A 23,361-nucleotide genomic window follows, 5' to 3' on the forward strand; every position below is an offset into this window, starting at 1 on the left:
GTAGTCAATGTCACTGAACTGTGCATATAGAAATTTTTGAAATGGTGTATCTTTGGCTATGTGTATTTTCACCAAAAAAAAAAATGGTTGAGAAGTTAGAGGGTTGACATGTTGTGGGGTTGTTAACCAGTGTCATAAAACAATATGTGTACTACTGTTTTATGAGTAACTATTTGTTCTGTAAGCCTTCACCTGAAGTACAGTTAAAAAAAAAAAAGACTGTCTTTTCCCTATTTAATGGACTTTGGGCCTTTGTCAAAGGTCAGGTGGCCATAGGTGGATGGATTTACATCTGGGTTCTCAATGCTATTCAGTTGTTCCATGTGTCTGTCATTGTACCAATACCAGGTTGTTTTGACTATCATAGCTGTAGAGTAGGTTCTGAAGTCAGGTAGTGCGAGTCCTCATACTTTATTCTTTTTCTTCAGTAGTGCTTTACTTATTTGGGGCCTGTTTCCTTTCTATATGAAGTTAATGTTTAGTTTTTCCATTTCATTAAAGAATGCTGTTGATATTTGGATTGGGATTGCATTATACATCGCTTTGGATAGAATTGACATTTTTCACCCTGTTGAGTCTACCTATTCATGAGCATGGTATATTTTCTCATTTATGTAGGTTTCGTTTGATTTCTTGCAGTAGTATTTTGTAGTTTTCTTTGTATAGGTTTTTTACGTCCCTGGTTAGATTAATTCGTAAGTATTTTATTTTTTAGGGGCTGTTATAAATGGCATTGCTTTCCTGATTTTCTTTTCATAGTTCTCTTTATTTGTGTATAGAAATTCAACTGATTTTTGTATGTTGATCTTGTATCCTGCTACTCTGCTGAATCTTTCTATTAGTTCCAGTAGTTTTCTTGTGGGGTCCTTTGTGTTCTCTATGTAAAGTATCATATCATCCGCAAATAGGGATAGTTTTACTTCTTCCTTACCAATTTGAATGACCTTTATTTCTTTTTCTTGCCTTATTGCTCTAGCTAGGACTTCCAGCACAATCTTAAATAAGAGTGGTGATAAAGGGCATCTTTGTCTTGTTCTTATTCTCAGAGGGAATTTTTTCAGGATATCTCTGTTAAAAATGATGTTGGCTGTTGGTTTTTGTATAGATGCCTTTTATTATGTCGAGGAATTTCCCTTCTATACTTATTTTGAGTTTTTATCAGGAATGGGTGTTGGACTTTATTAAATGCCTTTTCTGTGTGGATTAAGATGATCATGTGATTCTTTTGTTTTATTTATGTAGTGGATTATGTTGATTGATATTCTAATGTTGAACCATCCTTGCATACGTGGTATGAATCCCACTTGGTCATAGTGTATTATTTTTTTGATATGATGCTGAATTCTATTGGCTAGAATTTTGTTGAGAGTTTTTGCATCTATATTCATGAGAGATACTGGTCTGTGATTTTCTTTTTTTGTGATGTTTTTGCCTGGTTTTCGTATCAGGGTTATGCAGGCTTCGTAGAATGAATACAAAACTATTTCTATGTTCTGAAATAGTTTGAGTAGTACTGATGCAAGCTCTTCTCTGAATGTTCGATAGAATTCTCCAGTGAAGCCATCTGGGCCAGGGCTTTTTTGTTGTTGGGAGAGTTTTTTATTACCTTTTCAATCTCATCTCTTGTTATGAGTCTGTTCAGATTTTCGACCTCCCGTTTGTGTTAGTTTAGGTAGGTAGTGTGTTTCTAGAAATTTGTCCATTTCCTCTAGGGTTTCAAATTTGTCAGAGTATAGTTTTTCATAGTACTCTGTTATGATTCTTTTTATTTCAGTTGGGTCTGTTGTAATGTCCCCCATTTCGTTTCTTATTTGGGTTATTTGCATCCTCTCTTGTTTTTCTTTTGTCATTTTGGCCAATGGTTTGTCGATTTTGTTGATCCTTTCAAACAGACAACTTTTGGTTTTGTTTATTCTTTCTATTATTTTTCTATTTTCTGTGTCATTTATTTCTGCTATGATCTTTATTATTTCCTTTCTTTGGTAACTATGGGCTTCTTTTGCTGTTCTCTTTCTATTTGTTCCAGTTGTATGGCTAACGTTTTGATTTTGTCCCTTTCTTTTTTGATGTGTGCATCCATTGCTATAAATTGACCTTTGCTGTGTCTCGTAGGTTTTGGTATGAAGTATTTTCATTCTCGTTTGATTCTAGGAATTTTTTTATTCCACCTTTGATTTCTTCTGTTACCCAGGGGTTTCTAAACAAGGTGTTATCCAGTTTCCATGTATTTGATTCTTTTTTTCCTTGCTCTTCCTGTTAATTAATTTCTTAGTTTTATGGCACTGTGATCAGAGAAGATTTGTATTATCTCAGTGTTTTGGATTTTGTTGAGAGTTGCTTTGTGGCCTAAGATGTGGTCTATTCTGGAGAATGTTCCATGTGCGTTGAAAAAGAATGTAATTTGCTGCTGTTGTGTGGAGTGTTCTATACATGTCTGTGAGGTCAGGTTGGCTGATTGTGGCCTTTAGATCATCTGTATCTTTGCTGAGTTTCTTTATAGATGTTCTGCCCTTTACCAAGAGTGGTGTGTTAAAGCCTTCTACTATTATTGTGGAGCTGTCAGTTTTCAGTGCTGTTAGAGTTTGTTTTATGTATTTTGGAGCCCTGCCATTGGATACGTATATATTTATTATGGTTATGCCTTCGTGGTGGATTTTCCCTTTAAGCGTTATATAATGTCCTTCTTATGGTGGATTTTGTTTTAAAGTCTGTTTTATCTGAGATGAGTATTGCCACTCCTTCTCTTTTTTGGTTGTTGTTTGCTGGATATATTTTTTACTATCCTTTGATTTTTAATATATTTATGCCTTGTTTCTAAGGTGTGTCTCTTGTAGACAGTATGTTGACGTGTCCTGTTTTTTTATCCATTCTGTCACTCTCTGTCTATGGGTGCATTTAAACCATTTACGTTCAGTGTGATTATTGATAGGTGTGAGTTTATTGCTGTCATTTTATAGCGCTTTTTTTTTTTGTGGTGCTGATGTTTTCTTTGTTCCTCTTATTCTTCTGTGCTGAATTCCTTTTGTTTGTGGATTGATTTTTTTGTTTCTTTCATTTTTGTAGATTTTGTGTTTACTGAGACTTTATGTTTTTCTTCTTTATTTTAATGAGTAGGTTTGTTAATTTTCTTTGTGGTTACCTTGGAATTTAACCCTATCATCCTAAGTTTAAACCAGTCTTTCATTACTTAATATCGCCTTGACTTCCTCTCCATTTGGAAGTTCTATACCTACATCGATTATTCCCTTTTTTATTGTTCTGACATTGTTGTCATTAACAGATTGACCTCTCTGGTTCCCTGTTGTAAATTTTTTAGTTTTATCATTGAGAGTTCATTATCTAGGTTGGTACCTGGTTGATGCTGTCTTATGTCCTAGCTTCAGGTTGTTGTCTAATGTTGTTGGTTCTCCCTTTAATAATTCTTGTAAGTTTGGTTTGGTTTTTCCATATTCCTTTAATTTCTGTCTGTCTGGGAATGTCCTAATCTAGCCATCATATTTGAGCGAGAGTTATTATTCTTGGTTGGCAGTTTTTTCTTTCAAGGTTTTATATATGCCATCCCTTTGACTTCTTACCTGCAGGGTTTCTGCTGAGTAATCAGAGCTTCATCTTATTGTCACCCCTTTGTATGTGACTTTTTGTTTTTCTTGAGCTGTTCTCAGGATTCTTTCTCTGTCTTTGGTTTTAGCGAGTGTGATTATGGTATGACTTGGTGATTTTCTTTTGAGGTCTATCCTGTATGGTGTTTATTGAGCTTCTTGGTTGGTCGGCTTTTCATCTTTCATGATATTAGGAAAGTTTTCTGTCAGCAAATCTTCAGTGATCCTCTCTGTGTTTCCCATTTTATCCCTCTGTTCTGGAAGTCTGATCACACGCAGATTTTTGCTTTTGATTGTATCCCCCATTGTTCTCAGGGTTTCTTCATTTTTCTTCATTCTTTTCTTTGATTTTTTTCTCAAAGTGGTATCCAAGGATTTGTCTTCAATTTCGCTGAGCCTGTCTTCCATTATTTCAGATTGCTCCTAAAACCTTCTATTTTACTGTCCATATCTGCAGTCTTGTTGTTTATCTTTTGGATTTCTAATTGCGGCTTTTTATGTTTTCTGGCTGCTTATTTATTTTTGATATTTTGTTCATGTATTATTTTTCTGAATTCTTCCATTGTATTGTCTGTTTTTTCCCTGATTCTGTATGTATTTTCCATGATTTTGTCTATTTTTTCCTTATTTTTGCTGCATTTTCCTTCATCTGTTGGAGAACACTGAATATTAGAGTTTTGAATTCCCTATGAGGTGGTTCCAGTGCCTTTTCTTTTAGCAGAAGGTCATCTGGTGTTTGATTTTGGTCACTTTCTGGAGCCCTCCTCTCCTGGTTTTTTTAATATGTTTCGATATTGTCTGCTGTCTCTGGAACATTCAGTAATTATTTTATTTGTTTATTGATTGTAGATTTGATTGTTTTGTCCTGCTTTTTGGTTTTATTTGGTTATGTCTGGGCAGGCGGGCTGGGTGTGTTTTGTTCCTTGCTCACCTGTGTGCATGATACTTCTCACCACGTTGTCCAGGTGGGCAGGGCTGGTCACTCAGCTATGGTGCAGCAGGGCGGGTCTAGCGGGGATGGAGGGGCAGGGATGGGTAGTTTTTCGGCATCAACTTGGGCTGACGGGTAGGGTTGGGGGCAGTGCAGGGTGAGGTCCAAGGGACCATGTTGGTGCCCCTCAGGGGTGTGGCACTTGGTGCATGGTGCAGATAGGCAGGAGGGAAAGGAGAGAATGTGATGTGCAGAGCTAAGTGGATAGGTGAAAGGAGAGAAACAAAAGCAAAAAAAAGAAGAAAATGAAGGAAAAAATTGAAGTAAAAAAAATGGATTTGTTGGGTGGAAGCGGGACAGACCTGGTGAGGCCGTGTGCCGGTGACTCTGTAGCCAAGTGATGTGGCTCAGCCTTTCGAGAAGGGGTGTGGGCAGCACACGGGCCTAGGTGAGTGGGAGAACAGAAAGGAAAGAGTAGAAAGAGGAAGGAGAAACCAACAAACAAAAAAATTAATAAAAAGTAATACAAAAATAAAAACCACAAGTGTATATATATATATATACACATATATATATATATATATGTATATATATATACATAGTAGGGGGGAGCTGGCCATTGGGTGCAGGGTGGATTTGGGGTGGAAGCAAGCTGATGTCTCTCTCACTAGGTGGCACAGCATGGCCTGTCAGGAAGGGGCAGAGGCAGCACAGGACCTAGGTGGGAGGGAGAAGGAAAAGGGAGAAGGGAAAAATAAAGAAAAATGAAAAATATGGCACTGAGGGAACCAGCCTGTAGGGGCGGCATAGACCCAGGGAGGCCATGTGCCAGAGGCTCTCTAGCCAAGCGGTACAGCACAGTCCATTAAGAAGGGAGGGCGGCACACGGGCTAGGTGGATGGGAGAAAGGAAAGGAAGGAAGGGAGAGAGAGAAGAAACAACAACAAAAGAAAATGAAAACAAACAAACAATAAATAAATAAATGGCACTGAGGGAGCTGGTCTGTGAAGGCGGCACAGACCCATGGAGGCTATTTGCAGTGACACTCCAGCAGAGCAGTGCAGCACGGCCCCTCAAGAAGGGGCAGGGGCAGTGCACAGGGCTGTGTGGACAGGAGAAACAAAGGGAAGGAAAGGAGAGAGAGAAGAAACAAACAAAAACAACAAGCAAACAAACCAAAAAATCACAGCCCATCAAGAAGGGGAGGGGATAGCACATGGAGTTCGCTAGGCGGGAGAAAGGAAAGGGAGGAAGGGAGAGAGACAGAAGCAACAACAACAAAAAAAAAATCAAAAAATAAACAAATGGTGCTGTGAGGGCAGGGCAGACCCAGGCAGCAGTCAGCTATTGTCTCTCCAGCCAAGCCATCATGGCCCGTTGGAAAGTGGTGAAGGCTGTGTAGAGGGAAGAAGGGTTGGGGTGGGAAAGCATGTATCCCAGGTTACCAGCTGCTCTGTCTCCTGTTGGGAGCTCCATGAAGTTGCCTTCTCTTACTCCCTGTCTGTGTCCCTTGTTGGCCGTTGTCCAAGATGATGAATCCATGCCGTGTTAGTTGCTAGGGGACCTCCATTCTGTAGCTCTCTTGTTCTCTGTTCTCTGTCAGTTTCTTATTTCATTTGGTGTTTAATCGAGTTCTTTATTCCTTCGTTTGATGCTTAGGGTTCCAGGATTGATGTTTGCATCTGTTTTGCTTAGTTTTTTGAGTCTTTGCTGCAGAGGAACGTCATGGTGCTCCTGTCTTTAGCACCATGTTGGCTCCGTGCCATTAATGAACATTTTGATCAAAGATTCCCTAGAATAATCCTGATCAAAAAGACGGAAAATGCAGAACAGAATTTCAAATTCTTATGGACTCCAGACTTTCTGGAGCTGTGGAGGCTGGATGAACCTCCAAAACTATTTCCCTGAGATGACGTTTAAACTTTAAACCAAAAATATCCCCCCAAGTCTTCTTAAAACCAAACAATAGTTTAGCTTATCTAGTATACAAGGTCTGTCTTGAGCATTATGCTCTTTAAGAACTATCTATATGGGATCAAAGTGACAACAGCAACTCGAAAGATTAGATAGGAACTGTAGGGGGCAGGGAGTTTATGTTAATGGGAGAGGAACAACTCAGAGGAGGGTGAGAATGGTTGCACAAGTCGAAGAAATGCAATCACTGCCACTCAATTGTACGTGTAGAAATGGTTGAATTGGTGTATGTTTTGCCGTGTATATTCTCAACAACAAAATAAATAAAATTTACAAAAATTAGACATAAAGCAACATTACACCAAAGAAGGTATATGGATGGCAAATAAACACGTGAAAAGATGTTAAATTAAAAAAAAAAAAACTGGTATCACCCCTGTAGACCATACAGAAAGCAAAGGGAGAAAGGAGCTTAGCGAAGATTGCAAAGCAGATTCAGGGTATTTATCGTCTAAAAACAAAAATGATCCCATGTGATACCATGGAAGAAATTTGGCCCCATGAAAGCGGAAGATGAAGTCATGTTGCAGTATAAAAGTGACAGTGTGGAACCTGAAGGTTAGACATACAGAGCTAATCTGTAATCTGGACCGAGGTGAAAGGCCATGTCCCTTCAGGGATTCTGAGATACTCCAACAGAAAAGATTGAATTAAAGCAAAACTCAGAGTAAAATACCTTTAGACCCACATTTGTCAGGTAACATAAGCTTAGTTTTCACTTAACACTTTGCTTCTCCCAACTTTAGGCAAGAGTGTTGGGAGACTGGCTGGCGAATCAGTCTAACAAATACCCAAGCCATAGAGTTTTGGGACTCTGACATGGAAGTCTGAGGACTAGGTATGAGACCTTGGAAAACCCCTGCCTTTCTCGGATTGCAGGTTACCTGTCCATAAAACAAGGGGACAAAACTCCATTCATTCATTCGTATTTATGGAGCAGCTATTATGTACCAGGCATTGTTTGAGTAGTTGGGGATTCAACAATTTTCAGAACTCATAAAAAAACTCTTCTCTCATGGAGCTTACATTTTAGTGAACGACTAGTAAGACTGCTTCTGACCCTATCATTCCACATTTTTTTCTCTAGCCTCTAAATTAAGTCTGATGCTCCAACTGCAGTGTCTGTGTGCCATGCTTTTGGTAAACCAGACAGTGTTGGGGATAGAAGGAGCCTCGTTATTTTTTTCATTGCCCTATTCATTTTTTTCTTTTTAATACAAATGGTATCGAGTTATAAAATCCATGTAGAAAAGTACACATACTTAAGAATTTTCATCAGCTGACACGCCCATATAACCAGCGCTCAGATCAGAAACAGAATATGACCAGCATCTGAGAAAGTCCTTTTGTCCCCTTCCAGTCCCTAAGCCACCCAGCATAGGGAAAACCACTGTCATGACTTCTAAAGCAGGGATTATATTTTTGAACTTTATAGAAATGGAATCATACAAGATGTACCCTTTTGTATATGGCTTCTTTCACTCACTATTATATAATATTTCATTATATGACTGTACAACAATTTACCCATTCTACTGTAAATAGACATTTGGATTATTTTCTATTTGGGATTGTAAGAGTGTCCTGCAGCTGCCGTAACGAAGTACCACAAATTGGGTGGCTTATAAGAACAAAAATTCATTGTCTCACAGTTCTGGCGGCTAGATGTCTGAAATCAGGATGTCAGCTTGTGTTGATTACTTCTGAGGGCTCTGATGTAGAATAAGTTCCATGCCTGTTACCTAGCTTCTGGTGATGACCAGCGATCCTTGGTGTTCCTTCGTTAGTGGTATAGCGGTAGATGCATCACGCCTCAGTCTTCACATGGCCTTCTTCTCTACTGGATTAGGACCCACCCTACTCCAGTATGCCCTCGTGTAAATTTAACTGACAACATCTTCAAAGACCGTATTTTCAAACAGGGTCACATTCTTAATTGCCAGTGGTTGGGACTTCAACGTATCTTTTTAAGGGACACTGTAATAATAGGGACTGTTGCCAAACAGTACTGCTGTGAACATTCGTGGACCTGTCTTTTGGTAAACATGTGTTTGCCTTTCTTGTGGGTATATATCCAGGGGTGGAATTGCTCGGTCATAGGCTATGCGTAAATTCAGTTTTAGTAGACGCTGCCTGTTTTCCAAAATGATTGTAGGAAGTAGGCTCCCATCAGCAGTTTATGATAATTCCAGGTGCTAAACGTGGTGGACAACACACAGTTTCTTTTACATTGTAGCCATTCTGGTGAGTGTACACTGGTATCTTGTGGTGATTTTCATTTGCATTTCTCTGGCATCTAATGAAGTTCAGCAGAGAACCCTGTTCCTTGGTTTCTTTTTAATATGAACAACCAACCAGCTGTCCACCCCAGGTGGTGGCTTTCTTGGGAGTGTCCTTTCATAGTAAAATCAAGAGGCTATTACTGTCCAGACTTCTTTCATAGCCCCTGACTAGCTTTATATTTCTCCAGTAAGAAGAAAAATGTCTCAGCACAGCCGATCAAGATAACCCGGGACCAAGCAAGTGTGCCCGCACATCAGTATAACATGAATTTCGAGAAGTTGGGCAAATGTATCATAATAAACAACAAGAACTTTGATAAAATGACAGGTAGGTGCTATGGACATGGTCTGGCCTTTTATGTTCCCTTCCATTTCCTTTAACTTGTGTCAAGACATGTATTCCCCTCCAGGGGAAAGGAATGCCAGGAAATCAGGAGCTTTCAGTCTGAGCTCTCACTGTATGTATTAGCTGATGTAGGACTTTGACCAAAGGGCGAAGAATGAAGGGGAGAATATAGGAGCTGTTTGGCCTTGTCTAGAGCTGAGAATTATCAAGATGGGGCTCACTTTTTGTGGGTAGGCTGAATGACCCTGTCCTTTGGAGTCACTTTTCATTTCATTTGTTCCTTTAAAATGTGACCCTGGAAGGCATTCTGCATACTCAAAGGATTTACGCTGGAGCTGCATTCAGTGTCTGGCATGACGATACCTTTTTACCCTACCAGTTGGCTTCCGGTCAACTCCGACTCATGTCGACTCCATGTGTGTCAGAGTAGAACTGTGCTCCACAGGGTTTTCAATGGCTAATTTTTTGGAAGTAGATCTCCATGCCTTTCTTCCAAGGTGCCACGCAGTGGACTTGAACCTCCAACCTTTCAGTTAGCAGCAGAGCACATTAACCATTTGCATCTCCCAGGGACTCTTGATGATACCCACATGCTGGTGTTTGGCCAGAGATTGCTCATCCACAATTGTTGCTTGGTTCCCACAGGTATGGACACCCGGAATGGAACGGACAAAGATGCTGAGGCCCTTTTCAAGTGCTTCAAAAGCCTGGGCTTTGAAGTGACCGTCTACAACGACTGCTCGTGTAGCAAGATGCAGAACCTGCTTCAACAAGGTGTGCGCTTACCCCTCCTCCCTCTGTCTTCTTCCTGCACTCGAGGCGAGCAGAACCCACGCTGGCCTCGGGAGGACACCTTGGCAGGGCAGAGGAATTCCAGCGTGGGAAGTCTTTTCTTCTTGGCCACTCCAGACCTGTCTCTGGGATAGGCAGGACTCTTTGAGGACTTAGATATCTCCATCAAAAGATGACAGTTTAAATGACAGCAGAATATACAGAATACTCTCAGTTTCAAAAGGGTAATACCTCAAGAAGTAACAAATCTATATCATTCTGTCCAGAATGGAGTATAACTGTAAGCCTTTCCCTGGTTGCAGGTAAATACAGATAGATAGATAGACAGACAGACAAGATAGATAGGTAGACAGATAGATAAGATCAATAGATTAGAGATGGATAGACTGGATAGATTTAAATAGACAGATAAGATCATTAGATTAGATTGATAGATTAAATAGGTAGATAAGCTAGATAGACAGGTAAGCTAGATAGGATAGATAGATGTTCTCCAGTGGATTCCCACCCATGGCGACCTTATGTACAACACAACAAAACGTTGCTGAGTCCTGCATCATCCTCAGGATCACCAGCATGCTCAGATCTGTCATTGTGGCTGTTGTGCCAATCCATCTCACCGGGGGTCTCCCTCGTCTTTGGTGGCAGGTAAAGAATAATAATCCCCATGTTGTTGTATGCCATCGAGTGGATTCTGACTCATAGCGACCCAATAGGACAGTAGAACTGCCCCATAGGGTTTCCTGTGCTGTGACCTTTACAGAACAGATTACCAGGTCTCTTCTCCCACGAAGCTGCTGGTGGGCTTGAACTGCCAACCTTTCAATTAGCAGCCAAGTGCTTTAACCACTGTGCCACTAGGGCTCCTTTAATAATCCCAATACACTTCTGAAGTACTTTATTTTTTCTAAAGCACGTTCCCACATTACTTCATTAGATATTTAACACAACCTTTGCGATGTTGGAAAACAGAATATTATCATGCCCATTTTATAAATTCAGTGATAGACTTTAGAGAAGATAAAAGATGTACAGTTAGGAGGGGCAGAAGTGAAACTGAGCCCTGGTCTTCCACCTCTGGAACAGCTGCTTTTTATTACATCACACTGTCTAATGGGTTACACCAAACCCATTGCCGTCAAGTGGATGCCATCTAGGGTACGATGGGACTTAGGGCAAGTGTTTGAGAGTAATGGCCCAGGTGAAGTCCAGTCCCTCCAAAGGAACCTGGTCCACCTGCTCCTCCTCCTGTATCGGTGCCTCTCCCTCAACCACTGAAAGCTGCAAGGCTGGAGGGGAACACTCTACCTGAGATCCTTTGGGACTGATGTTCTGACTTTTCAGTGTTCACATCTCTTGCTTGCAGCTTCGGAAGAGGACCATACAAATTCAGCCTGCTTTGCCTGCATCATGTTAAGCCATGGAGAAGAAAACTTAATTTATGGAACAGATGGAATGACACCCATAAAGGATTTGACAGCCTGCTTTAGGGGTGATAGATGCAAAACGCTTTTAGAGAAACCCAAACTCTTCTTCATTCAGGTAACCACTTTTCAATGCCAGTGCAATTAAAAATGGGGGAAGATTACATTTACTGTGACTACATCATTTTTACAAGTCCACGTGCTATTTCAGTTGAGGTGTGTGAATGTGGGGCTTTGTTTTTCTACCTTTTAAATGGATGGCATATGTATTTGCAGTGGATCACAATTGTGATGTTTTCTTTAAGACACTGCAATACTTCTGTTTTTCACTGCACTTTTTAAATTGAGGTGAAATTCACATAACATAAAATAAACCATTTTAAAGTGAACAGTTTAGTGGAATTTAGTATTCCCAATGTTTTGGAACCACCGCCTCTATATGGTTAACAAAACATTTTCATCACCCCGAAAGGAAACCCCATACCCATTAAGCATTCACTCTCTACACCCCCACCCCCAACACCTGGCAACCACCAATCTACTTTCTGTCCCTACAGATTTACCTCATCTGAATAATAGATAAAAAACCAAACCCGTTGCCGTTGAGTGGATTCCGACTCACAGTGACCCTATAGGACAGAGTAGAACTGCCCCATAGTGTTTCCAAGGAGCAGCTGGTGGATTCAAACTGCCGACCTTTTGGTTAGCAGCCTGAGCTCCTAGCCACTGTGCCACCAGGGCTCTCCTCATCTGAATAGTTCATATAAATGTGCCTGGCTTCTTTCACTTAGCGTAATGTTTTTGCGGTCCATCCACATTTTAGCATGTATCAATACTTCATTTTTTTTATGGCTGAATAATACTGCATTGTGTATATATACCACATTTTGTTTATCCATTCATCCATTAGTGGACATTTGGGTTGTTTCCACCTTTTGGCAGTTGTAAATAGTGCTGCTGTGAACATGCATGTACATGTGTTTGAGTAACTGTTTTCAGTTCTTTTGGGTCTGTAACTAGGAGTGGAATTACTGGGTCATATGGTAATTCTATATTTAACTTTTTAAGGAACCACCAAACTGTTTTCCACAGCTGCTGTACCTGTATGATTTTACATTTCCACCAGCAATGCACGAGCGTTCCAGTCTCTCCACATCCTCACCAACACTTGCTATTTTCTGATTGTTTTTTTTTAATAGCCATCCTAGTGGGTGTGAAGTGGTATCTCGCCGTGGTTATGATGTGCGTTTCCCTAATGACTCATGACGTTCAGCACCTTTTAGTATACTTGCTGGTCTTTTGTATATCTCTTTTGAAGAACACTGCAATTGCTTTATTTGCTTTGCTTAGTAATTTCACAGAGCATTCATTCATTCATTCATCACATTATTGAGCTCCTAGTCCATGCCCTGGAGCCCTGGTGGCACAGTGGTTAAGAGCTGTGGCTGCTAACTAAAAGGTCAACATTTCAAATCCACCAGCCGCTCCTTGGAAACTCTATGGGGCAGTTCTCTGTTCTGTTCAACAGTGTCAACTATGAGTCGGAATTGACTTGGCGGCAATGGGTTTTAGTACACGCTAAGCACGGTTCTCAGAGACAGCAGTGAATGACACACACGTTTCCGTTCCCACTCCATAGGCAATCTCTGCTTTGATTTTAGGCTTGCCGTGGGACAGAGTTGGATGATGGGATCCAGGCCGACTCAGGGAGTGTCAGTGACACAGATGCTAATCCCCAGTACAAGATTCCAGTTGAAGCTGATTTCCTCTTCGCTTATTCCACAGTTCCAGGTATCAAGTTGCACCCACTGCCTGCTAACTAAACCATTCCAATCCAACATCAAAATGCAGTTTCTGATTGCTGCTGCAGCAATTAACACAACCATAGTGGCTTCAAACAATACAAATTTATTATTTTAGAGTTCTTTACTTCAGAAATTTGACACAGGTTTCACTGGACTGAGATCAAGGTGTTGGCAAGACTGTGTTCCTTTCTGGTAACTAGGGCAGAATCCATTTCCTTGCCTTTTCTAGAAGCTTCTAGAGATGACCCACATTCCTTGTGGCCCTCTTGTACCATCTTCAGGGGCAGCAACCTCACATCTCCCTGACCTTTCTTCCATCATAACATCTCTCTTTGACCACAACCAGGACAGGTTCTCCACTTTTAAGGACTCCTGTGACTAATTTGCATAATCTGGAACAATCTCCCCATCTCAAGGCCCATAACCTTAATCCCATCTGCCAAGTCCTTTTTGCTATGTAAGGAAACATTCACAGGCTCCAGGATTAGGGCGTGTATCTTTGAGGGGGAGCATTATTTTGCCTACTGCAGGGATATATTTACTTTTCTTCCCAGGAAAGCTGAGCTCTCTTATTTTTATTACTGTGGCTATTGTTAATTACAGGAATAAGCATTTCTATAGCGCTTTAAGTTTACAGAGTGCTTTTCATGCCATCTCCTTCATATCCTCACAGTAACTGCAGATAGCTAGTGTTATTGCTATCCTTATTTTACAGGTGGGAAAAAAAAATTGCAGTTGGGTGAGCTTAAGTGATGTGCCCAAGGTCAGATGGAGATATGGGGACACAGTAAGCTGTGGCTCAGACCAGGAGTCCTGACCACTTTACCCTGTAAACAAGTACCAGAAAATGCCAGTAATCAGCAAGCTTATTCAGTTCCCAAACACTGTGTTTGCCTGAGTGTTCAGTGAAAGCCCTTCCTTTGTTTTGGGTAAAAACCACTACAATTTAGAATTCTTCCGACTGGACTAGTGATCTTGTCAAGTGCTTGATAACAAAGGTAGTGGTTACAGTAAACAGGTCAGTGTGTTTTAAGGATCTTATAAGATAGAAAATAATTTGGTCTCACTGCTCATGAAGGAGTCCCTGGATAGTGTAAACAGTTAACACGATCGACTGCCAACAGAAACACTGGAGGTTTGAGTCCACCCAGAGGTGCCTCAGAAGGAAGACCTGGCAGTCTGCTTCCAAAAAATCAGCCATTTAAAACCCTGTGGAGCACAGTTCTACTCTGACAGACATTGGGTCATCATGAGTCAGAATCTACTCAACGGCAGCTGATAAATTGGTAACTGCTTACGAAAGGGAGGTAGTATAACGGAAGCATATATTTGTGTAGAAAAACTCAGTTGGGTTGTTGGTGCTCTGAGCAGTCAGATGATCAATGCTGGGTGCTTTCCTGAGTTCCTGGGTCCCCTGGGCCCCTGCTCCTGCAGTTGCTTGCCTGAGGGTTTGCATCTCATTCCTGGGTTGCATTGTGATTCCTTCCTCAGCTCCTGGGCATCCTCCATGGTAAACGTACAGCCTCTTTTTGCTGAGGTCCCCTTGCCAGGACCCAGGACAGCCCGAAAACCAGCTCTCTGCCATAGACATCCCTTGCCCTGGCAGAGCTGGCCATCCAGGGCAGCAGGTCTCCAACCCTTAGACCAGTGCTAAGGCAGTTGGTCATTTAGCCCATGTCTTGCCTCTAGATTTCTTCAGCAGAAACCAGGCCCTATTTCTCTATGTCCCCCAGCAGCAGGAGCATATCTCAAAATTCTCCAAGTGGTCCCCTGCAAGTTTCTTTCTCTGTGCTTGGGTTAGAAAGTAGCATTCATCCCCAAAAGGATGGTGAGGAATTCCCAGAGTTCCGGAGTAGGTTCTACATTTCCTTGGGAAAACGCTATGTGCAGATTTATCTCATACTCACATAGGTATCTGTTATATATCACATGGGTGCCTCTATCAAAATTGATAGAGTTCCCTGCAATATCCACCAGCGTTCGTGCTTACTGATGTTGGATGTTACAGGATTTCATGCTGGAACACAAAAAGCATTTGTTGAGCATCTTAGCACAGCAACCTCATATTCATGACTCACATGCAAAGTAGAGTGAAATGTATTCAGAAAAGCAGGTGTGAAGGCCCCAGAGCTCATTCTCAGTGCTGAGTTCGAGCCCTGACCAATCGGTTTGATCCGCTCCTTTCTCTTCTATTCAAGGCTATTACTCTTGGAGGAACTCAGGAAGAGGCTCCTGGTTTGTGCAGGCCCTCTGCTCCGTCCTGAATGAGCACGGGAAACACCTGGAGATCATGCAGATCCTCACCAGAGTGAACTTCATGGTGGCCAGGGACTTTGAATCCCAGTCTAATGTCCCACAGTTCCACAAGAAGAAGCAGATCCCGTGTGTGGTCTCAATGCTCACCAAGGAACTCTACTTCTGAAAAATAACCATCCCGTGGGTGTGCTCTCGCCAAGAATCTATGGGTCACTCATTGGTGAATCAGATTTTTTTTTTTTTTTTTTTTTGAGGCTGTTGAAATCTCCAGAACTTCTAAGGGATTTTAATTTCAGGAATATTATTGATCCAACAGGGGAAGAAACTTTTTGGTGCTGTCTTACGTTTCTCTGACTTTGCAGAGACTCGTTTCTTACGATGTTATTAATTGGATGACTGTAGTTTCCTCTTAAGATTAATTTCTGTTTGTATTACTTCTTGTTATCACACTTAGTACATACAACAAAAATGACCTCCTGAGTTGACTCTTGGCTGTGTCCACCATGATTGGTGGTGACGTTGGTAGAAAATAAGATTCAATTTGCACCTGGCAAAGAGAATCCCAGTACTTGACAAAAAAACAGCTGAGGGGATATTCATTCATCTATATTGCAGGAAATGGGTATTGAGTGTGGTTTGAGTGTTTTTTTTTTTTTTTTTTTTGATTGGCGTAGGGCAATCTGCAATCCAAAAAAATGCCCTGATAAGTTAGAGAAAAAAAAAAAAAAAATCTAGTGATTCTAATATGTATCAGTCAGGATCGAGTCAAGAAAGCAGTACCATTCTAGGTGTTTCGACAGAGGGAATTTAATACAGGAAATTGATTCACACATGAAAAAGAAAAGCTAAACGGCATGAAGCTGTTACCATGCCTATGGCTATAAGGATAATGAGAGGAGGTATGGTACCCAAAGTTGAGAAGCTGGGGCCGTCCACAGGAGCTAGCATTGTGAGGGAGGTTTCCCAGAGGGAGATAGAAGCAGGGAGGGAGTGTGGAAAATGGAGCCATGACAGGGACAAAGCCACCACCTGTGATGAAGCCAGTGCTAAAGCCAAATCAGATATAGAGAAATACCCTGATTTCACCCATTCTGCCCTCTGGCCATCCACCAGTGCCTTACCATCCCATCCCTACCTGGAAGCCAGCTGGCACAGGGCCTAGGAAACATGATTTCCTGTGGTACAGAGCAGAGCAAGGGGTAGGGAGGCAGAGGAGAAGCAATAAATGGGTATAAACCTGGCACATGATGTGGATATAATTAATCTCTTCCCCTGATGTTCAACAGTTCATCCATGTAATAGTTTTATTCACTGAGTTGTCAGATATCTACGTATTTCCCACTAAGTGCAAAATAATCCACTTTAGCTTTAAAATATACTTGGAAATTTTTAGATTATTCCAAGCCTTATTCTGAGTAAATTTTTGTTACTTCTAATTCTGTAAGTGGGGAAGAGTTTATGGCGAAGATTCTTGCGCTTTGTTTCCAAGGTGGTGGTATCTTTTGAATTCTTGGATAAATTACTATTTTATTCTAATTGGTTAATAAGCGAGTGTTCGTGTTTATTGATTAAAATGTGATTGCTTGATTCTTAACCTCTGTTTGCTTTCGTTTTGAAGTTACTTATGGCCATGAGGAAATGAGAAAACAGCCTAAAAACTGACCTACTGACTTGACCTCAACACAGATATAACAGTTTTTCTTTTGAAGTTCAAACACTGATAAAATAATGAGCAAATAATCATTTAGGAAGCCAATACTCTTCACATAAAGGGTCGATCAATTTATAAAGCTGTTTGTGATGGGCAACAAAATCAGATACTATAAAAGTTTTGTTTTGGTTTTTTTTCAGTAAGAAAGCTAATTGATGGCCTGTTTATGAGACTTGTCCCTGGCTTCCTGCCATCTAAAATATACCAGTGTTCAAAATTTCAGTAGAGATTATGTATTTGGAAGAACAACCATGTACCCTACTGTTCCCAGAATTCTCAGACCATTCTTCTTTGGAAAGTAGACCATTCTATTCATTGTCCCTATCATAGAAATGTGTAGTCTCCAGGTGGTGCCAACTATGAAACGCACTTAGCTACTATCTTGGTCATCTAGTGCTGTAACAGAAATACCACAAGTGGATGGCTTTAACAAAGAGAAATTTATTCTGTCACAGTCTGGTAGGTTACAAGTCCAAATTCAGGGCATCAGCTCCAGGGGGAGGCTTTCTATGTTGGCTCTGGAGGAAGGTCCTTGTGATGCATCAGTCTTCCCTTGGTCTGGGAGCATCTCAGCGCAGGAACTGCAAAGGACGCGCTCTGCTCCCGGCGCTGTGGTATGAGGTCCCCATGTCTCTCTGCTCACTTCTATCTTTTATATCTCAAAAGAGATTGGCTTAAGACACTATCTAATCTTGTAGACCTCATCAATAGAACTATGGCTAATCCATCTGATTACATCATAGTGATAGCATTTACAACACATAGGGAAATCACATCAGATGATAAAATGGTAAACAATCATGCAGTACGGGGAATCATGACCTAGCCAGGTTGACAGATATTTTTGGAGGACACAATTCAATCTATGACAGCGACTAACTGGAAGGAACACAGAGCTGGTAGCATAGTTCATGCCTAATAAGAATTAGTGAAAGAACTTAATATGTTTTGGAGCTTTCAAAGAAGACATGGCTTTCAAGCATCTCTGAACTTTCAGCAAAGCCCCCTTTTTAAAACTGTATGACGCAGGAGCAAAAGGGGTGTAGAAGAGCTCTACTTTCTGAACAACTTTCGGTAACTCAAAACTGCTAAAAATAAACTATTAAAACCTGAACAACAGCAAACTACGATGCTCCCAGTTTATATGGTATAGTTTCTATGTTTTATGCCTTTTTCCACTTTAAATGAGCCTTCTGCCGAGTGATAGAACTGTTTATGTGTTCTCAGAGTGTCTGAGAATGTGAATTGCAGCCTTTAAAATGCCTTCATAAACAGAAGGGGATTAAGGAAGTCATTCCTTGCGTGTTTTCGTTGGCAGGAGCTGTTGTGATTGAAGCCTCGGAGTATGTCTCTCCCCACCTGTCCTCAGAGCACACTGGGCACCCAGAGAATTCTGTCTCCCTGCCGGTGTGCCCTCGGGCCATAGATCACCCTTCTCATAAACCTCAGCGCGTTTTTTTGGATCAGATGGCAAATAATTCATTTTGATTCATAAATCATTAACACAAAGACATCAAGGAGGTATTTGGAATGCCCCAGCCACCACCACAGTACTGACGTGGACATGGAAACTCCATTAGCTTACAGGTTCGTGCCTGAACAGCCCTCTAAAAGTACGTGACCGACATTTGAAAATGCAAAAGCCAAATAATGATGAGTTGGCTTTGGCGTGACTTTTGGTTTATATGGCACTATAAATATTTATGACATACTCTAATACATTTGTTTTAAGTATTTAAAGCCAAAGTATGTCAAAGTATTTGAATTTGGAAGGCACATGGGGTCATGGCTGCAGATTTATAAGGCTGAGCATTTCTTGAGCCTTGACAGTCTGACCCAGGCAGATGGCATGAGGTTCAGGAAGGATTTGGTAAAGAGAGGCAAGTGTAAACGGCCTGATAGGTTTGATCTAAACTGCCACTCCGAGCTTAAGTTGTTTAAGGCATAACTCAATCGGCACAGCATCAAACTATTCTGAGGCTCCAGGGCTGGCAGAGGTGCCTTTTACCACTAGTGTTTAAAAATTAGGCTGTCAGTCTGATCTGAGCTCTAATCCCAGCTCTGCCCTTTGACCATTTAATACTCGTGGAACCTTAAGAAATCCTTGTGTAGCTTCAGTTTTCTCATTTGACACACGAGGATAGCGATGCTGGGAAGATTAAATGAGAAAATGCACGTGAAGTGCTTAAGTGCAATGCTGGCACAAAGTGCTTAATAAATGGTAGCTATCAAAGATGACAATGATAAGACAATGACATTGTGAGGCCCAAGGAAAAACGTGAATGGGGGAAGGGGTACCGGACCCTCCATTTGCTCTTTCTGCCTCAAGGACTGTTTCCTTGAGCACGTCTTCTAGTCTATGCCTTTCAAAGTGAGGTCTCCCAGAAGTCCAGGAATCATACCAAAGACTGATTTATGCAGCAAACATTTAAAGAGTACCTGGGTGGTACAAATGGTTAAGCTCAGCTGCTAACTGAAATGTCAAAAGTTCGAGTCTACCCCGAGGCACCTCGGAAGAAAGGCCTGGAGATCTACTGAAAAAATCAGCCACTGAAAACCCTATGGAGCACAGTTCTACTCTGACACACGTTTGGTTGCCATGATTCAGTTGGTTTTTGGCTGTTTTGTTTTTTACTAAATGCCAGGCATTGTTTTAGGGTTGGGACTAAGATGGTCAAGAAATGATGCTTGCCTATGAAGAGGTAAACAAACCATTCCATTAAATTGGGCCAGTGCTCTAACAGAATTGCACATGCATTGCTCTGGAATACAGAAGAGGGAGTGTCCCCATGCCTAGGGATTCAGAGAGAGGGTTTCCCAGAAGAAATACCTATTCTTTTTCCATTTTAGCCTCCCAATAAGGCAGAAAAGAAGAGGGAATTAGGTTAACAAATAGAAGATACTCTTTATTCAAGTGATTCTCAAGCTTTAGCATTGGGTGCCTGAGAATCCTGGAGGACCTGTTTACAAAGCAGATTCCTACATCCCACCCCAGTCCTTTGTGATTCATTAAGTCAGGGTTGGAAATTGGAAACCCTGGTAGCATAATGGTTAAGAGTTTGGCTGTTAACCAAAAGGTCGGCAGTTTGAATCCACCAGGCACTCCTTGGAAACCCTATGGAACAGTTCAACCCTGTCCTATAGGGTTGCTATGAGTCGGAATCGACTTGTCGGCAACTCGTTTGTTTTTGGTTTTTTGGGGGTGGGGGGGGTGGAAGGGTTGGAAATCAGGAGTCTACATGTTTAACAAGCCTGCCTGGAGATTCTGATGTAAGTAGTCCTAGGTCAACGTGCTCCATACTGATACAAAGAGGCTCCTCCCAAACCAGCATGAGTGGCAGTAAAGACTGAATTAAATGGCTGGAAAGACCACAAAAGGGTGAGCAATGCATGGGCTACTGGCAGACATGGCTAATCACCCGGCCCCCAGAGCAAATGGCCAAGGATTCAGGGCTCAAAGACTCTCAGAACCAGGGCACTCTTCCCCAAGAACTTCCAGAGGCGGAGCAGGAACTTCAAGCCCAGGGCATGTCTTTGAGGGGCCTGGGAAGTGTAAGGGAGGAGTGGAGCAGCAGACAGCACTCAGTGAATGGGCCAGGTGCACTGGCTCCTTCTCCAGCTGCTGTCAGCGGGCGCACCTCTTCTCTAGTCCTCTCCAATCACTTAGGCAATCATTTCTAGCTAGAATGGGCCACTCATGTTTCCCCTCCTTCAATACCTCGTAGGTGCCACAATGCAAAATGCTCCCTTTAACATTACCAGCATTTTTAAAGGAACTTTCCTCTACATCACTTTTCATAATTAATATTTTCTGGATTTGTGTTGTTAAGTAGGGAAGGGAACAAATAATTCTCAAATGAGTGTTTTTTATCCCAGGGTATAGGACCAACTCTTAAAAGCTTAGGAGAATCTGCTTTTGCAAATTATCTTTTCTAAAGCTTCCAGCTGTATTAAGTGCTGGCAGTTTTTAAGCACTGAGATGAGAAAGACAAATTCTTTTTCTTTTGTGTTGCTAATCACAATTTTGCTTGCCGTTGTGAAGCCTGCTTCCCTCTTGAGACATTTGCCAGCATACATTAATTGCACAGATATTTACAAACTGCTAAAGCACGGGGGCCGCTTATACAAAAAAGATGTGGAACACTTCAAAAACAAAGCTTCTTTGACACATTATATTTGTGGCTGGTCACCCAGAATCCACATAAATTATTTGCCCCTTAGCCTCCGCAAATGTGTTTAAAGAACATTGTCTCTGGGTTGGTTTCGTGTTTACTTCGCTGGCAATGGCTGCTGAAGTCTTTCTTCAAGAGCCTTGTGGGTGACACTTCTTTTTTCAGGGTTAAAAATAAATTCTCTAAGAATATGTATGCATCTTATAGATTGCTATATTGTCAACATTTTTAATCTCCCAAGCCACCCACGTGGGATGGAAGAGGTTTATCCAGTGGATGCTCCAAACCCCACGAGCTTCAGAAAGCTCTATTGAACAAGCTGCAAAACTGAATAGCAAAGCCATAGGGCTCTCAGTGCCATCTTCTTGTTGTCATAGCACACTGGTTAAGAATAAAGGCTCTGGAGTCAGACAGCCCCAGGTTCAAATCCCAGCTTTATCACTCCCAAGTTGTATGACTTTGAGGAGTTGCTTAATCTCCTCTTGAAACCTATGGTTTCCCATCTGTAAAATGGGAACAGACATGGTGCTGACCTCAAAGGGTCTTCTTGTGAAGAGTAAATGAAGTCATGAGTGCAAAGCACTTACACGATGCCTGGAATACAAATAAACCAATAAATGTTTGTTTGTGTTTTTAAACCAGCCTGGCCTTGTAGGAGTCCTGGTGGCACATTGGTTAAGAGCTATGGCTGCTACCAAAAGATCAGCAGTTTAAATCCACCAGCTGCTCCTTGGAAACCCTATGGGGCAGTGCTACTTTGCCCTGTAGGGTCACTATGAGTCAGAATTGACGTGACAGCAATGGGTTTAGTTTTTGATTTTTTGACCTTATAAGTAATTTATGGCACAGAAAGGTGATTAGGAAGAAAAAAAAAGAGGTACAAGTGAATTCTAATATGCAGAAGAGGCTCTTTTTGAGGATAATGGTTACCCATGCAGAGAAGAGAAAGAACGTGGACCAAGAAGAGCTGATGTCCTCAAGGAGCTAGGAGACTCATAGGCAGGCAAGAGAGTAGCGTAGCTACTAACCTGACATTCAGAAGAGGAATGGGTGCTGAATGTAGGGTTTCCAGATAAAATACAGGATGCCCAGTTAAATTGGAATTTCAGATAAACAATGAGGACTTTTTTGGCATAAGTAGGTCCCAAACAGATCATGAAACATACTTATACTAGAAAATTATTTGTTGTTTATCTGAAATTCCACTTCAACTGGACATTCTGTTTGGGTGAGTTTTTCTTTTGTTTCGTTTGTTGTTTTGTTTTTGTTTTGCTAAATGTGGCAACCCTAGCTGAGTAAGTTCAGCAGACCATTATTCCAGCTGCATTTTCCTCATCTTGGCCCTGAATGCCCACCTCACAGGTGTGTTGGGAGGACCAGAGAACTAATAGGCAGAAAAGGCTCTGCAAACTCCAAAGAGCTATAAAATCAAGTAAGGAGAAGTTTCCTTTGGTGGGTGTTGTTAGCAAAACACAGAGTCATCAAGTAAGAGCCAAGTCTTCGTTAATTTGGCACAGTTTGTGCTTGACTGCTAACCTAAAGTTTGGAGAGTCAAGCCTAGTAGAATCCATTAGGTGGCAACTAACAACAACAACCAGGAAAGTGTCAAGGATTCTGGGGCGGGGAGGCGGTGTTATTCATAAAAGGGGTACTAAAGATGCTAGCGAAGGGACTAGTTGCCATGGTTCTCAACCGTGGCTAAATGTTGGAATCACCTGGAGAGTTTTTATAACCCCAGTGACTATGCTGTTCCCCCACACAATTAAGAATCTCGGAGTCATGGGACCTAGGAATCCATATTGTTAAATCTCCCCAGTTGATTTCAGTTTGCAGTCAGGGGTTTCAAGCCAGCGGTAGAATACACCTGGGAACAGATGAGTTGAACAGTTTAGAAACTTTGAGCCTGGAGAGGATCCTAAGGAATAGCTATACCCTTTACAGAGGCTGGATTGTAAAAGGCGAAGAGGAAGAAAAAGGAAAACAAGGGAAGAGAGAAATTGTAAAGACGAAAATATTGCATCTGCTTTAAAAAAAATCCTAAATATTTTAAAAGATTTTAAAATAACACA

At 41.4% G+C, this 23,361-nt stretch overlaps 1 protein-coding gene across 2 annotated transcripts in view; it reads left to right on the forward strand.

The window, feature by feature from the left end:
• The window catches only part of CASP7 (caspase 7), a 43,522-nt gene extending 27,434 nt beyond the window's left edge, over window positions 1-16,088 (forward strand). For both annotated transcript variants that reach the window (XM_023729956.1, XM_023729955.1), the window contains 5 exons: window positions 8,975-9,114; window positions 9,778-9,906; window positions 11,291-11,466; window positions 13,010-13,139; window positions 15,352-16,088. In XM_023729956.1, coding sequence (XP_023585724.1) covers window positions 8,975-9,114; window positions 9,778-9,906; window positions 11,291-11,466; window positions 13,010-13,139; window positions 15,352-15,575 — 799 coding nt within the window. In that variant the 3' untranslated portion in view covers window positions 15,576-16,088. The remainder of the gene's footprint in view (window positions 1-8,974; window positions 9,115-9,777; window positions 9,907-11,290; window positions 11,467-13,009; window positions 13,140-15,351) is intronic.
• Window positions 16,089-23,361: the final 7,273 nt, after the last annotated feature.

The sequence above is a fragment of the Trichechus manatus genome, unplaced genomic scaffold (assembly GCF_000243295.1).
Source record: "Trichechus manatus latirostris isolate Lorelei unplaced genomic scaffold, TriManLat1.0 scaffold00031, whole genome shotgun sequence".
Classification (NCBI taxonomy): domain Eukaryota; kingdom Metazoa; phylum Chordata; class Mammalia; order Sirenia; family Trichechidae; genus Trichechus; species Trichechus manatus.